The 14,403-nt window shown below is 40.5% G+C and overlaps 1 protein-coding gene and 1 long non-coding RNA gene across 8 annotated transcripts in view; one reads left to right on the forward strand and one right to left on the reverse strand.

Annotated features, from left to right (window-relative positions):
* LOC136793605 (uncharacterized) overlaps positions 1-7,107 on the reverse strand; it is a 93,498-nt gene extending 86,391 nt beyond the window's left edge. For 2 of the 5 annotated variants that reach the window (XR_010839146.1, XR_010839147.1), the window contains exon 1: positions 6,972-7,107. This is a non-coding gene — a long non-coding RNA (uncharacterized lncRNA). Of the gene's footprint in view, positions 1-6,618 lie in introns of all 5 variants that reach the window. The other 3 variants (XR_010839143.1, XR_010839145.1, XR_010839144.1) reach the window with 3 other exon arrangements.
* Positions 7,085-14,403, forward strand: part of AGPS (alkylglycerone phosphate synthase) — a 148,559-nt gene continuing 141,240 nt past the window's right edge. For 2 of the 3 annotated variants that reach the window (XM_067026340.1, XM_067026339.1), the window contains exon 1: positions 7,168-7,444. In XM_067026340.1, coding sequence (XP_066882441.1) covers positions 7,191-7,444 — 254 coding nt within the window. In that variant the 5' untranslated portion in view covers positions 7,168-7,190. Of the gene's footprint in view, positions 7,445-14,403 lie in introns of all 3 variants that reach the window. The other variant, XM_059055146.2, reaches the window with a different exon arrangement.

Genomic DNA, 14,403 nt, shown 5'->3' on the forward strand with positions numbered 1-14,403 from the left:
TATCACTTCACACTGGTCAGAATGGCCACCATCAAAAAATCTACAAACAATAAATGCTGGAGAGGGTGTGGAGAAAAGGGAACCCTCTTGCACTGTTGGTGGGAATGTAAATTGATACAGCCACTATAGAGAACAGTATGGGGGTTCCTTAAGAAACTAAACTACCATACGACCCAGCAATCCCACTACTGGGCATATACCCTGAGAAAACCATAATTCAAAATGACACATGTACCCCAATGTTCATTGCAGCACTATTTACAGTAGCCAGGATGTGGAAACAACCTAAATGTCCAATGACAGATGAATGGATAAAGAAGATGTGGTACATATATACAATGGAGTATTACTCAGGCATAAAAAGGAATGAAATTGAGTCAGTTATAGAGATGTGGCTGGACCTAGAGTTTGTCACAGAGAGTGAAGTAAGTCAGAAAGAGAAAAATATCGTATATTAATGCATATATGTGGAATCTAGAAAAATGGTACAGATGAACCTATTTTCAGGGCAGGAATAGAGACACAGATGTAGAGGACTGACATGTGGACACGGCGGGGGTGGGGGGGTGGCGGGGAAGGGGAGGGTGGGACGAATTTGGAGATTAGGATTGATATATATACACTACCATGTGTGAAACAGATAGCTAGTGGGAACCTGTTGTATAGCGCAGAGAGCTCAGCTCAGTGCTCTGTGGTGACCTACATGGGTGGGATGGGGGTGGGGGTGGAAGGGAGGTCCAAGAGGGAGGGGATATATGTATACATATAGCTGATTCCCTTCATTGTATCGCAGAAACTAACAGAACATTGTAAAGCAATTATACTCCAATTAAAATTTTAAAAGATGCATGGGGGGAAAAAATAAATGAAAGCTCTTTAGGGGTTCTCAGTTTTTAAGATTATAAAGAGGTCCTAGAGACAAAAGAGTTTAAGTTTACCTAAAAGCAAAAGTTTAAAAGTTTACTGGTTTAGAGTATTAATTGATAAATAGCAAATCTTGATTTTTTTATATGTTCTAAAGAAAATTATTTTAAAGTAACTTTTGACTTTGGTTTCCATAGTCCTTGCACATTTATCATTTTGCAATAAATCTGAGAGGTAGGCAGGCCAGAAATTATTCTTACCTAAAGTACAAAGAAATGAAGAAACAGAGTTTTAGATTGCATAGCAAGTTAGTAGCAGAGCAGCAAAAGAACATAAAGTACTTTCAACTCCAGCCCAACAATTTGGCTAATTAATGCAGTTCCTCCTTACCCTACATAGGGTGATTGTGACACCCTGAAATAGAATGGTATTGCAATAGAATGTATAACCCCTGTAACCACTTTCATATTAGACATCTTCATTTCTTGAGCTAACTCAGTGCCCTTTACTGGAGCAGACAGCTAAGCACAGTTCAATGCTTTCCGTTCATTCAAAAACACTACTAACTTCTTTTGTAGGAGTTCTTTTTTTTTCCTGGCTGCATTGGGTCTTCGTTGCTGCGTGCAAGCTCTCTCTAGTTACGGGGAGCGGGGGCTACTCTTTGTTGTGGTGCACGGGCTTCTCATTGCCTTGGCTTCTCTTGTAGTGGAGCATGGGCCCTAGAGCAAAGGCTCAGTAGTTGTGGTGCACAGGTTTAGTTGCTCCGTGGCATATGGGATCTTCCTGGGCCAGGGATTGAAACTCTGTCCCCTGCATTGGCAGGTGTATTCTTAACCACTGTGTCACCAGGGAAGTCCCTGTAGGAGTTCTTTATGTCTTCATCATTTGCTGGTAGAGCTTCTTTTTACAACTGTGGACAGCTTCTCAGGTATACCTGACAGGCTGACTTCCACTTGAGAATGAATTCCAAAGTAGTGGTCTTTCCAGGATTGTCATGATAATTCCCTGCTCAAGAACTTGAAATAACTTCCATCAGATCAAGTGTTTACTCTTCTGCTAAGTTTTCAATGCTCTCCAGATTTGGTCTCACATTTCTTGTTCAACCTTACTTCTTTTCCCTCTAGCATGCATTATCTTATGCAAGAGGGCTGTCATCCTTATACCAGCCTCATTCCCACTTCCATAAGAGCAGTTAGAATTTACTATATTTTTGCTCATTAATCCTTTAATACCCCTGGGAATTAGCTATTACTACGCTAATTTTACAGACAAGGAGCTGAGCCCAAAGACATTAATGTGATAAGCTTAAGACAACACATCTGATCAATGGTGGAGCCAATATTCGAACCCAAGTCTGTCTGGCAATGAGGCTAGTGCTCTTAGCCATTACACCAAATATATTGGTAAGTGAATTAAATTTAAATAGGCTAAATGATCCAAGATTTTGTGCTAATACTTCCTAAAAGAAGACAACTAAATGCTGTTTACAAGAGACACATCTAAAATATATGAATACAAAAAGATTAAAAGTCATAGGATAAGACCACCACTGCCCTGCACACACACATACAAGTTGGTGTAGCTAAACTTTAAGACAAAAATCAGTATTAGAAAAAAGAGAGGGATATCTGATAATCATAAAATGTTCAATTCATCAGGAAAATATAATAATTTTGACATATCTGATATATAGCTTCAAAGTACAGAAAACAAAGATTAGCTGTACAAGGAAAAAGATATAAATCCATAATGATAGTGGGAGATCTTAACATACTTCAATAATTCAATAATTGATAAAATGATTAAATAAAATATCAGGATATAAAAGACCTGAACAATACAGTCATTAGGTCAAATTTGTATTTGGGGAACACTGCAACCCTAAACAAGAGAGAATACAAATTATTCTTTTCAAATACAAATGAAAACTATTTGGAACTGAATAATAATGAAAATAATGTTATTGAAACTTGAAGTTAATTGCTTTTAGAGAAATTTATAGTCGTAAATACATATATCAGAAAAGAAACACAACAAAAGGCTGAGAAAACAATGAGCTAAGCATTCATTTCAAAAAATTAGAAAAAAAAGTGGAAGATAGGAAATGATACGCAATATTAGCAGAAATTAATAAAAAATAAAGCATACATATAACAGGCTCAACGAAGTCAAAGGTTGGTCCTTTAAAAAAGTAATAAAATTGCTAAATGCCTGGCAAACTGATTTAAAAAAAAAAGATAGAGATAGCAAAATAACCAATGTTGGGAATAAAAAAGTGGGACATTACCAAAGATCCTATAGACATTAAATGATAATAGAAGATACTACAAAAAACTTTGTCAATAAATTTGAAAATGTAAATGAAGTAGACAATGCGCTAGAAAAACACAGTTAAAAAATGAAACAAGCAGAAATAGAAAATCTGAATAGCATTAAACTACTTAATCTTTTAATAAAAAACTTCCCATAAAGAAAACTTTAGGTTCAGATTGTTTCTTTGGTGAATTCTAGCAAACACTTAAGGAAGAAATAATGATCAATCTTACACAAACTCTTCCTGAGCCTAGAAAACAAAGAAGTACTCACTAGCGTGTTTCATGAGGCCAGCAAAACCTGACATGTTTCTATTAGAAGAAGGAAAACAATAGACCAACCTTACTTGTAAACATAGACACAAAATATTAAACAAAATTTTAATACTACTTTATATTCAGTAATACATAAAAAGGCCAATATATCATGATCAGGTTGGGTTTATGCCAGCATTGCAAGGTTGGCTGAACAGTGGAAAACCAATCCATGTAATTTACCGTACTAACAGAATAAAAGAGAAAAATCCTATGATCATCTCAACCAGCGCAGAAAAAACATCTGATAAAACTCATCCAATCATGATAAAAACTCTCAGCAAACTAGGATTAGAAGGGGAATTCCTTAACCTGTGAAAACGTTTGTTAAGTAACAAAACAAAACAAAAACTCAGCAACCCACTTCAAACAATGGTGAAGTGTTGAGAGATTTCCCTTTGAAATCAGGAACAACATAAAGGTGCCACTACTACTACTTCTCTTCAACACTGTACTGGAGGTCCTAGCCAACTGGCTAAAGCAAGAAAAAGAAGTACAAGGTATAAGGATGGAAAGGAAGAAATCAACTGTTATTATTCACAAATGATATAATTGTATGTAGAAGATCTAAAAGAATATACAGTAGCTAAGCCAGTGTGATACTGGCATAAGGTAGATAAACAGACCAATGGAATAGAATACAGAGCTCAGAAACAGACTAATGCTATATGGACACTTGATTTATGACAAAGGTGGCAATGTATTATAGAACAACATATTTTCAACAAGTGGTGCTGAAACAACTGAATACTCATATCGGAAAGAAAAAAAGAAACCTGATCTCTACACCATAAATAAAAATCAATTCCAGGTAAATTGTAGGTGTAAATGTGAAAGGACAAACTGTAAGGCTTCTAGAAGGTAATACAGGAGATCTATCTTTATTACACATTCACAAATGATGATATCCAAATGGCCAATAAACACACACAAAAAGGCACTTGATCTCATTAGTAATTAGGGAAACACAAATTAAAACCACAACAAGATAATAGTATGTAATAGCTAAAACTAAATAGACTGACAATAACATGTCAGAACTGTCATATGGGAACTCTCCCATGCTGCTGGAATCGATTTTGTACAATTCCTTTGGAAAAGCTTGGCATTTCATTATCTATTAAATATATGCATACTTTATGACCTAGAAATTCCACTCTTAGATGGGTATGTTACAGAAATTCATCTACATGTCCACCTAGAGACATATTTAAGAATGTTTATAGTAACCTTATCCACAGTAGTGCCAAACTGGAAACAACTCCATTAATTGTAAGTAATGAAAGTAATAAGATAAGTAATGAAAGTCAGTGCAATAAAGAAATTTGGTGCATGTTTCAGAAGTTAATTTCACTTTTTTGTGTGCCTTATATTAGAAGAGATGTTGTAAATGCAAAAAAAGGCCACTCCATTTAAATTCCACATGTTATGGGTTCACACTTTGAATCTGTACTTATGGTCTCCTCTCCATGGGGATCTAGGTTATTAAGGGCCAAGTGTTCCAGGACTCAGAAGGAATAAGTTTGCAGAGATGGTCCTCCTGAATGTGATATCACTGAGGTTTTGCCTTTGGTGGGAATCTCAATGGACCATGCTTCATGTGAAACATTTGTTCCTCTCAGGTAGCATGAAACAAGTATCAGGGCACTCTGCTTGGGCTTTGCTCTTGTAAGGAGGGGGTTAGGAAATCCTTCACCACGGTCACCTACATCACACTTATTCCACCTGATAGTATCACACAGTTTGTTCCTCACATATATCCTAACTCCTAACTAGCTAATTCTACCGTGTAGATGAAGCATAGGCTTAAATACTTTTGCATCTCATAGCACATGAGTTAGTTACATAATAGGCTCTCAACAAGTGTTTTTACTGCCTACATGTGTTTCATTACCTTACACATATTTGAAATATATATAATCAGCAGTTTTTCCACAGCCATAATGGTTTACACCAAAACTGTAATTTTGGTTTACATCAAGTTTTCCATCACCTAGGAGAAAAGGCTTTTTGTTATTCTGTTGTTATTGGCAAAATTTATAAATTTTGTCTCCTGAGAGTTGGCAAGAAGCATGTTCAACCTCAATATAGAAAAGACTGTGGAAGTCAGTTAACTACATTTACATTTAAGGCATGCCAATAGTATTAGACTGAGCTCTCTAGGAGTCAAGCAAAAATTAACAGATGTCTTATTCCAAAAAGATTCTGAGGAAGTTGTTGCTTATACAGCATTTTGGCTAGAAATCTATGAATTTTACATGATTGCAAGCAAATGTGCTAGCTGGTGTTTCAACGTTGTTCTAGAAACATCTAGATAGGGTGTGAGAAGCTCAAAGACTAGAGTTGCTGAACTCTCAGACTTGAGATTTTCCTTAGAGCACTCAGCAATTTACTACTGCTGCCCCCTTTTTTCACTCCTAGTCTATCTGAAACAGCCAATGGTTTGAAGCAGCAGCTAAATAGGAGTGGGGCTCAGTGATTCTGTAGTTAGACTGGATGTTTAACGTTGAACTCTCTCTTAAGATATGGAGATGATCAGGCATACAAACCAAGTCCTCTTCACTGCTGCCTAAATTGTCTCAGAACTATTAAATAGTTCTTTTCTATCAGTCATATAACTCCTGGAATATCTTAACTCTTTCACAGAGACTGTGTTAGCAAGAAGGTGGCTATTCAGAAAGGAGGTGACTTCACTGGGCTTAGAATGCTTATGGCAACCCTTTCTCCTGCCATTCCCAAGACTTTTGCACATTATGCAAAAAGGAACTCTACTTCTGATGGCTGAGGTCTGCAAAGTGGCTTATAAAAGTGTATCTAATCAACTGGCTGAAAACGATTGTGGAGCACTGTCCTACTGATATGCCCCTAATTTCACCAGGTGCCACTCTCCAGAAACGAAGTCAATTTGTAGATAAATGAGAAGTCTTACGAGCAGCTGTAGGGTAATTCTATCTCTAGCAACACAAAACTTTGGCGCCATTAGGGAAAGGAAGGGCGCAGCACCCAGTAACCACGTAAAGAGAACCTAGGTTGCAACTGAGCATTAGCATTTACTAGGTGCACGCCCTCGGGCAACTTAGTGTCTCGAAGTCTCAGTTTTTTCATCTGTAAAATGGAGATTACTTACTTGAGATCTAGCATTAAGCACAGTGCCAGGCACGAAGCAGGCGACGAGAAAATGATAGCTATTTGCTCTAGTGGTTATAGGCACGAATCAGTTTTGAGTTAGCTTAGTGACTCCGCAGGAAGGGGGAGCAGAGGTGGAGCAGCAGGAAAGGATGGCGTTGGTTCGCTCGTCAGGTCGCCAGCACCGCCCATGTCTTCTGCTCCGAGGCGTTTGCTCCCAAAAGCTACTCCAGAGGCTCAGGCCACACTCAAGGAGGCCACACAGGGCACTAGGACACCTCGGGGACGCTTGCGGTTTGGGTCCCGGTCTAGCCCATCCCGGGCCAAACCAACCCCAGGACGGCTCGAACTCACCTGCTTGACAGGTGTCGGCGGTCTGGGGCGTGACCGAGGAGGCGGGCGGGTGCGGTGGGCGGGAGCTGAGACTAGGAAGTTCCAGGCGCATGGCACCCGCCGCCCAGTCGCCGCGGTGGCTGCCGGGATGCGCCGCAGCGAATGGTCGCGCCGGGCGCAGCTTTGAGTGACCTTTCACCCGCGCCCAGCGGTCCCGGGCGGCGCCACAAGGCGGAAGCCATGGCGGAGGCGGTGGCTGCGGCTGCGGCGGGCGGGACGGGCGCGGGCGCGGGCTCCGGTTCTGCAGCGGACAGGGAGCGGGACCGCGCCGGGCGGAGGCTGCGGGTTCTTTCGGGCCATCTGCTGGGCCGGCCCCAGGAGGCCTTGAGTACCAATGAGTGCAAAGCGCGGAGAGCGGCGGCGGCGGCGGCCGCCACGGCGGCGCCCAGTGCCACTCCCGCCGCGCAGGAGTCGGGCACCATCCCCAAGAAGCGGTGAGTAGCGGCTCTGTGGAGCGAGCTGGCGGTGAGGGACCAGTCCGGGCCTGTGCTGCGGGAGGGCGCCGCCGAGATGGGAAGGGAGGTGACACGGGTGGGAGGAAGGCATTCGGGTCCCTGAAAGTGCGGACCATCTCGTTTTTAAGAGAGCGTGGATGAGACCCTGGATTCTGTCAGGAAGGGGGAAGGATGAAATGGTGTATTTTGGTCACTGTTTGAGAGTAGTAGACTTGAAGAACACTTATTGGGGAAGGCTTTCAGGGGACCCTTTTTCTTGGATTCATAATGCGAGAAATTCATTCTCTGTATGGAATTAATACTTTGGAAGCCAAGGTCTTGGAATAAATAGAAGGGGTTTTATTGTGATCCTCTAAAGAAATTTAGGTTCGTACCAAATGATGGATCTCTTCTAATTCGCTCAAGCTTGGGTGCGGGGAGAAGTGGTTTCTGGAAGAAGGTGCTGCTGACTGGTTTCTGTGGGGTAGATGTCTGCTTGCTTAGGGGCATGGTCTTTGAGGGAGGAAATCGAGGGGTGGGTTAGAAGCAATAAACAGCAGACACCAGTTAGTGATTTAGGGTGTGGTGGTAGCTGCTGAGCTCTGGTGTAACCAGAAGGTGAAAGATCCTTGTCTGTGGTTGAGGTTGTTTGTAAGACATCTTGACTACGACTTTTTGGCGAAATGTTAAGCTCTGATGGAAGCCACAAGGAAAAGCTATTTTTTGAGATGTGGTTTTGTCAGCATGGATAAACTTTTAAAGTGGAAAAAAAAGTTGCTAATGTTTAATGTGTATTTTCACTGTGCCAGAGATTGTGCTAAATCTGTGATTTCTTTTACTCCTCTCCAAACTATGAGGTAGGTGCAGTTATCTCTCATTTTACAGATGAAAAAATAAACAAGATTCAGAAGCCTGCTGCAGGATTGGCAGGTACACTGTGTGGCAGGTTAGATTTCGAAAGTGCGTCAAGTTGACTTTAGGGCCAAATTCTTAAGCAGTACTGTTTCCGATGAATTCATTCATTAATTCATTATTCATGAGTCCTTCCTTCACTACATGCTCACTCTACTAAGAATAGAGAGACTTAAAAATGCAGTATTTACTCATAGGGACTGATAGCCTAGTAAAGTAATGTTATAACGCAGTGAGATAAGAAACTTAGCTGATAACCATAGCAAATAGTCACTTAACCTGGATTTGGGTATTTATTTGTTAGGGCAAAGGCTTTCCAGAGTAAGGATTGCCTGAGTAAATCTTGAAGGTTGTATTGGAAGGAGCCTGCCAAAGGAAAAAAGCTTTTTTTTTTTTTTTTGGCTGCATTGGGTCTTTGTTGCTGCGTGTGGGCTTTTCTCTAGTTGTGGCGAGAGGGCTACTCTTCTTGCAGTGCCCGGGCTTCTCATTGCGGTGGCTTCCCTTGTTGTGGAGCACGGGCTCTAGGCACGCGGGCTCAGTAGTTGTGGCGCACGGGCTTACTTGCTCCGTGATATGTGGGATCTTCCTGTACCAGGGATTGAACCTGTGTCCCCTACACTGGCAGGCGGATTCTTAACCACTGCACCACCAGGGAAGTCCATAGAAAAGCATTCTTGGTGGAAAAACTGTGTTCACAGGTAACAGTGAGAGGTTGATTGCTAAGAGTTAAGTGTTGCAGGAGGAGGTGAGAATGACTTGGGATGAGGGTTGGAGATGTGGTCTTGTTTGCAGGATTTTATGTGGGGTAAAACATGATTACATTTACCTTTTAGAAAGGTCACATTGAGGATTGAGTTGAAGGTTTAAGCAGCTGAACATATAGTTTCTGGAAACACAGATCTGAGTTTGAATTTCTCCTTCACAATTCCAGCTGCATGACTTTGGGCAAGTCACTTAACCTCTCTCAGAGCTTTGGACCCCTCATCTTTGAAAATGAGGACAATAATTCCTGCTTTGCATTGTTGCTGTGAGAATTGGAAAATATAAAGTGATCAAGCACTTAGTGCAATGCCTGTTTCATAACCCCTCAACAAATGGGAGATGCAGTTTTGATTGAGTCCAGAGACAGGGAGACCGTTTAGAAGACTGTTATCCTAGTGAGAAATGCTGTGATTCTGAACTAGGGCATAATGTTTGAAAAAGTATTTGAGGGCTTCCCTGGTGGCACAGTGGTTGAGAGTCCGCCTGCTGATGCAGGGGACACGGGTTCGTGCCCCAGTCCAGGAAGATCCCACATGCCACGGAGCGGCTAGGCCTGTGAGCCATGGCCTCTGAGCCTGCGCGTCCAGAGCCTGTGCTCCGCAACGGGAGAGGCCACAACAGTGAGAGGCCCGTGTACCAAAAAAAAAAAAAAAAAAAGTATTTGAAAAAGTATTAGGAGATAAATTTTCCATAACTTGGTTACTGAGTAGTGGGGGAGGAAGGAATCAAGGATCACATCTTGGCCTCTGGCTTCATTTGAAGTTATATTAGCTGTGACAGGATTTAAAACTTTTAATTTTTCTAATGGCTTAATGTACATTTATGTCCATTCATTTGTGTGCATCTGTGTGATTGTACATTTATATGCAGCTTCACACTCTCAGAACTAAGTAGGTAGGACAGGTGTTCCTTAAGGCTGGATTTAGGGGCCTTTGTCTGCAGCATTTGGAGAAAAATAGTAATGTTTGGAAGGCACTTTGGGGTAATGGATGAGGCTTCTCATGGCTGAAGGTGACTGGTCTGGGAGGCCTTCTGTGGCTGTTCCATGGACTGAAGGCCCAACTGTATGTAATCTATGCTATCAGTGGCTCTGGTCTTTCATTCAAGATTAGGTGTGGCTAGTGGTAAAATTTAATCCTGTACAACTGTTTTAAAGTTTGACTCAAAATATGAGGGAACACAAAAACTTGTATTCGATGGAACATCAGAAGCTTCTTCACAGAGTGAACTACTGCTTAGCTGGGGCTCAGTTTGCCAGCAGCAGAGCTGAGCCTAAAGGAAAGGCAAGTGATGGAGCAGGAAGGAGCCAGTGTGTATATCTAGTAAAGTGTGAGTGTGACTATATGTCATTATTTTGGAAGCATTTGGTGATGTGTGTTATTCGTATAATTCCTTCTCTTTTATTACCTTGGATGATGTCATTGTTTGTAATTCTTTTATCTCATGACTGATTATCATCATGGAATTGGAGGAGTAACTTCTTGAAACTCCATTCTTTCATTCCTCTTACAGAGTAGTCATGCATGTCAATTTACTCAACATTTATAGAGTAGTTGCTTTATGACATACTGTCTTAGGTTCTTAGGTATTGGAGGTAAAGAGATGGTAATAGTCCTTGGCCTCAAAGAATTCAGTATAGAAAGGGAGATGCACATGCCAGTACATATTGAGTAGAGTCAATGTAGATACAGATATAGATGCAGCACAAAGGAAAGAAAGAGTGATATACTTTATCTAGGGGGTCAGGGGAACCTTTCTGAAGATGGTTTAAAAATATGGATGATAGTGTGGTAGGTTGATTGGAAGGTGAGGGGAGTTTGTATTCCAGACAGAAGTTATAGCATATGGCAAAGCAGGGGGCCGTGAAAGTGCATCTTGTATTTAGGTAACTAAATAATTCAGTATTGGTAGAGGTGGGAGTAAAGTGAAAAGAGGAGGGCACAAGCAGGTCATGGAGGCCTTTGGCCTGTAGGTCATCAGTCCATTCATTCTTTCACTCATTTAGGTGTGAATGTTTGCTTACTATGCAACACATAACTGGACAAAAGTGTCGTTATGGACTTACATTCTAATTGGAGTGGAGATAGTGAACAGGCAAGTAACACAGTATGTCAGATGATGGTAAGTATGATGAAGAAAAATGAAGCAGTGTAGGAGGATAGATGATGGAGAGCCCTTGAAGGAATTAAGCCGGGAAGGGACATGATCAGATTGGGTTTGGGTTTGAGAGCAGTCACTTTGGCTACAGTGTTCAGAATGGATTGGAGAAGGATGAGGATGGATATAGGAAGATCCGTTCGGGGAGGCTGTTATAGCAGAACAGGTGAGAAATAATGAAGGATTAAACCAAGATGATGGCAGTGAGAATAGAGAGGAAAGGATGGATTTGCATTTTGGAAGTTAGTGCATTAGGTGACATTTAAAACCTGTTAACACTTGTCACATGGTCTCCTATGTGTTGGTTCTAATTACTTCTGTCCAGGAACATATGTTCTCATTATTTGAAGTTGCAGAGTAGAGTTTTGAGGATGATGGTTTACTTCTGGACTTCTGTTTTCCTTTAAGTGCGTGTTACTCCATGAACAATTTCTTTTTGCTCTTGCTTCTGAATGGAGTTTTAGTTTCCTAAAAATCATAGTAAATGTCAGCTAAATATGTGACATTTTTATGCCTTGGTTTTGGATTTTTTCAGTTTTTTTTTTAAAGTTACTGTAATGTTATGAAAAAGAGAAGGAAAAAAGCCCTTGTTCACATCTGTCCCTCCATACTGATAACCACTTCTCCAGTTGTAATTTTGGCTCCAACCTCTTTGTGGTTTGTGTTAGTCAAAACTGTTCTATGGCAATTTTTACAGAGGTTATAAACTCTTATGGTTCAGATCAAAAGAATATCTGATTAAGAAGGCTATTCATTACTTAATTTACTTGCCCATACTGTTACTTATACACACCATTCTTTAAAAAATAATGTATTATTTAACATCTACCAGAAACCTTGGTAGATATTTTCCAGAAGGAAAAACCTGAGTTAACCTCTTATAAATGTTTCCCAGGAGGACATCTGAAGCCTTTAAGAGCTGATGCATTTCTGGAACAAGGTTATTTGCTCAAGTGACCTGACTTATGATTTAACGTCATTTGGCAAAATTAGAGCTTATTTTAGTAGTTATGCTGAATGAAATACTTAGCCTGCATTGAGTTCCTAGCTAGGAATTCTAGTAATAGTAGTAATAGGAGTTTTAATTTGATTAAGTCCTAATATACCAGGTACCCTGCTGAGGCTTTATGTACATTATCTCATTTAATTTTTAGAGTAGCTCTGAAAAGGAGGTGACACTATATGTATGTTACAGGTGAGGAAGTAGAGGCTTAGGGTAGTTAATTTGTCTAACGTCATGCATTTACGAAATAAAAGAGACAGCATTTCAACTGTGATCTGTCTTCCTGCAGAGGCTGCGTTTCTTCCCCTATGCAATATTACTGCACTTGATGTTGTTCTCTAGGGGAAATTACCTACTTGGTTGTCATCAAGCTATTTTCTTTGTCATTCCAGTTGCATATCTTTTGTTATTGAATAGATCATGATCATATACAGTGTCATAATTAAGAGAACATTAGTTTATATTGTACTTATTATATAAATTATAAAATACATGATCCTGTCAAAATGAAATTCATAATATATACAATGGAATATTTCTCAGCCATAAAAAGAAACAAAATTGAGTTATTTGTAGTGAGGTGGATGGACCTAGAGTCTGTCATACAGTGTGAAGTAACTCAGAGAGAGAAAAATAAATACCTTATGCTAACACATATATATGGAATCTAAAAAAAAAATGGTTCTGAAGAACCTAGGGGCAGGACAAGAATAGAGACGCAGACATAGAGAATAGACTTGAGGACACAGGGTGGGGGAAGGGTAAGCTGGGACGAAGTGAGAGAAGTGAGAGAGTGGCGTGGACTTATATATACTACCAAATGTAAAATAGATAGCTAGTGGGAAGCAGCCACGTAGCACAGGAAGATCAGCTCAGTGCTTTGTGACCACCTAGAGGGGTGGGGTAGGGAGGGTGGAAGGGAGGCGCTAGAGGGAGGAGTTAAGGGGATATATGTATATGTATAGCTGATTCACTTTGTTATAAAGCAGAAACGAACACACCATTGTAAAGCAATTATACTCCAATAAAGAAAAAAAGAAAATATAATGCATTGTTTAAAAAGATAGACCAACCTGTTTCCTTTTGTGAGTGAATTTTGCTGTTTGACTTGTGAGAGAAAATGGTGTCGAGAATAAAAGGGAAAGAGGAGGAGGACTGTGGAAGACGCCAGATCAGAGGAGAAAGGAGGAGAGGAGAAGAAGTAATGGGGCATTTACTGCCTGGGTGTAAATTAACTATCTTTGGACTGTAAATGAATAAGAAACCCTGAAGACTTAATCTCCATGGTTATTTGGTATCATACTTCTCTTAGATTGGAAGTATCATTTTGAGATGGACCACATCTTCTGTAAATAGACTTCATCATGTCAGGAAGTTTCTACTGTAGAGCCATCTACCTTCTGGTCACTTAATAAAAATATCTAGTAATAAATTTAGTGATCTTTTTTTGGGATGCAGAGAAATGGAGTGCTGTTGTAGTCAGATGAGATACTTTATGGAACCATTTAAAAGCGAGTGCTGGGGCTTCCCTGGTGGTGCAGTGGTGAAGAATTCACCTGCCAATGCAGGGGACCCAGTTTCGATCCCTGGTCCAGGAAGATCCCACATGCCACGGAGTAGCTAAGCCTGTGCTCCACAACTACTGAGCCTGTGCTCTAGAGCCCGTGTGCCACAACTACTGAAGCCCGCGCGCCTAGAGCCTGTGCTCCGCAACAAGAGAAGCCACTGCAATGAGAAGCCTGTGCAGTGCAATGAAGAGTAGCCCCCGCTTGCCGCAACTAGACAAGGCCAGTGTGCAGCAAGGAAGACCCAATGCAGCCTAAATAAATAAATAAATAAATAGCAAGTGCTAAGCAAATATTACTCCTTTTGGTTTTATTTTCTTATTATTGAAATAAGATACTAATAATAAATTAATCTTCAACAGATTATGTTAATTTCAAATCCAAACCAAATTAAGGTATTCTGAGTAGGGTTTACTCTCTTTATTTGTTGGGCTTAGGGGTAATATTTAGTTATACCTCTCTCCCACATCTGAGTTCAGAATCAGTTGAGAAGTAAGAGTCAGAATATAGACAGATGGAGTAAAAATGTCAGCTTTATTACCAATAAAGCTGGTTGGAGT

Source organism: Kogia breviceps, chromosome 2, assembly GCF_026419965.1.
Source record: "Kogia breviceps isolate mKogBre1 chromosome 2, mKogBre1 haplotype 1, whole genome shotgun sequence".
Taxonomy (NCBI): Eukaryota; Metazoa; Chordata; class Mammalia; order Artiodactyla; family Physeteridae; genus Kogia; species Kogia breviceps.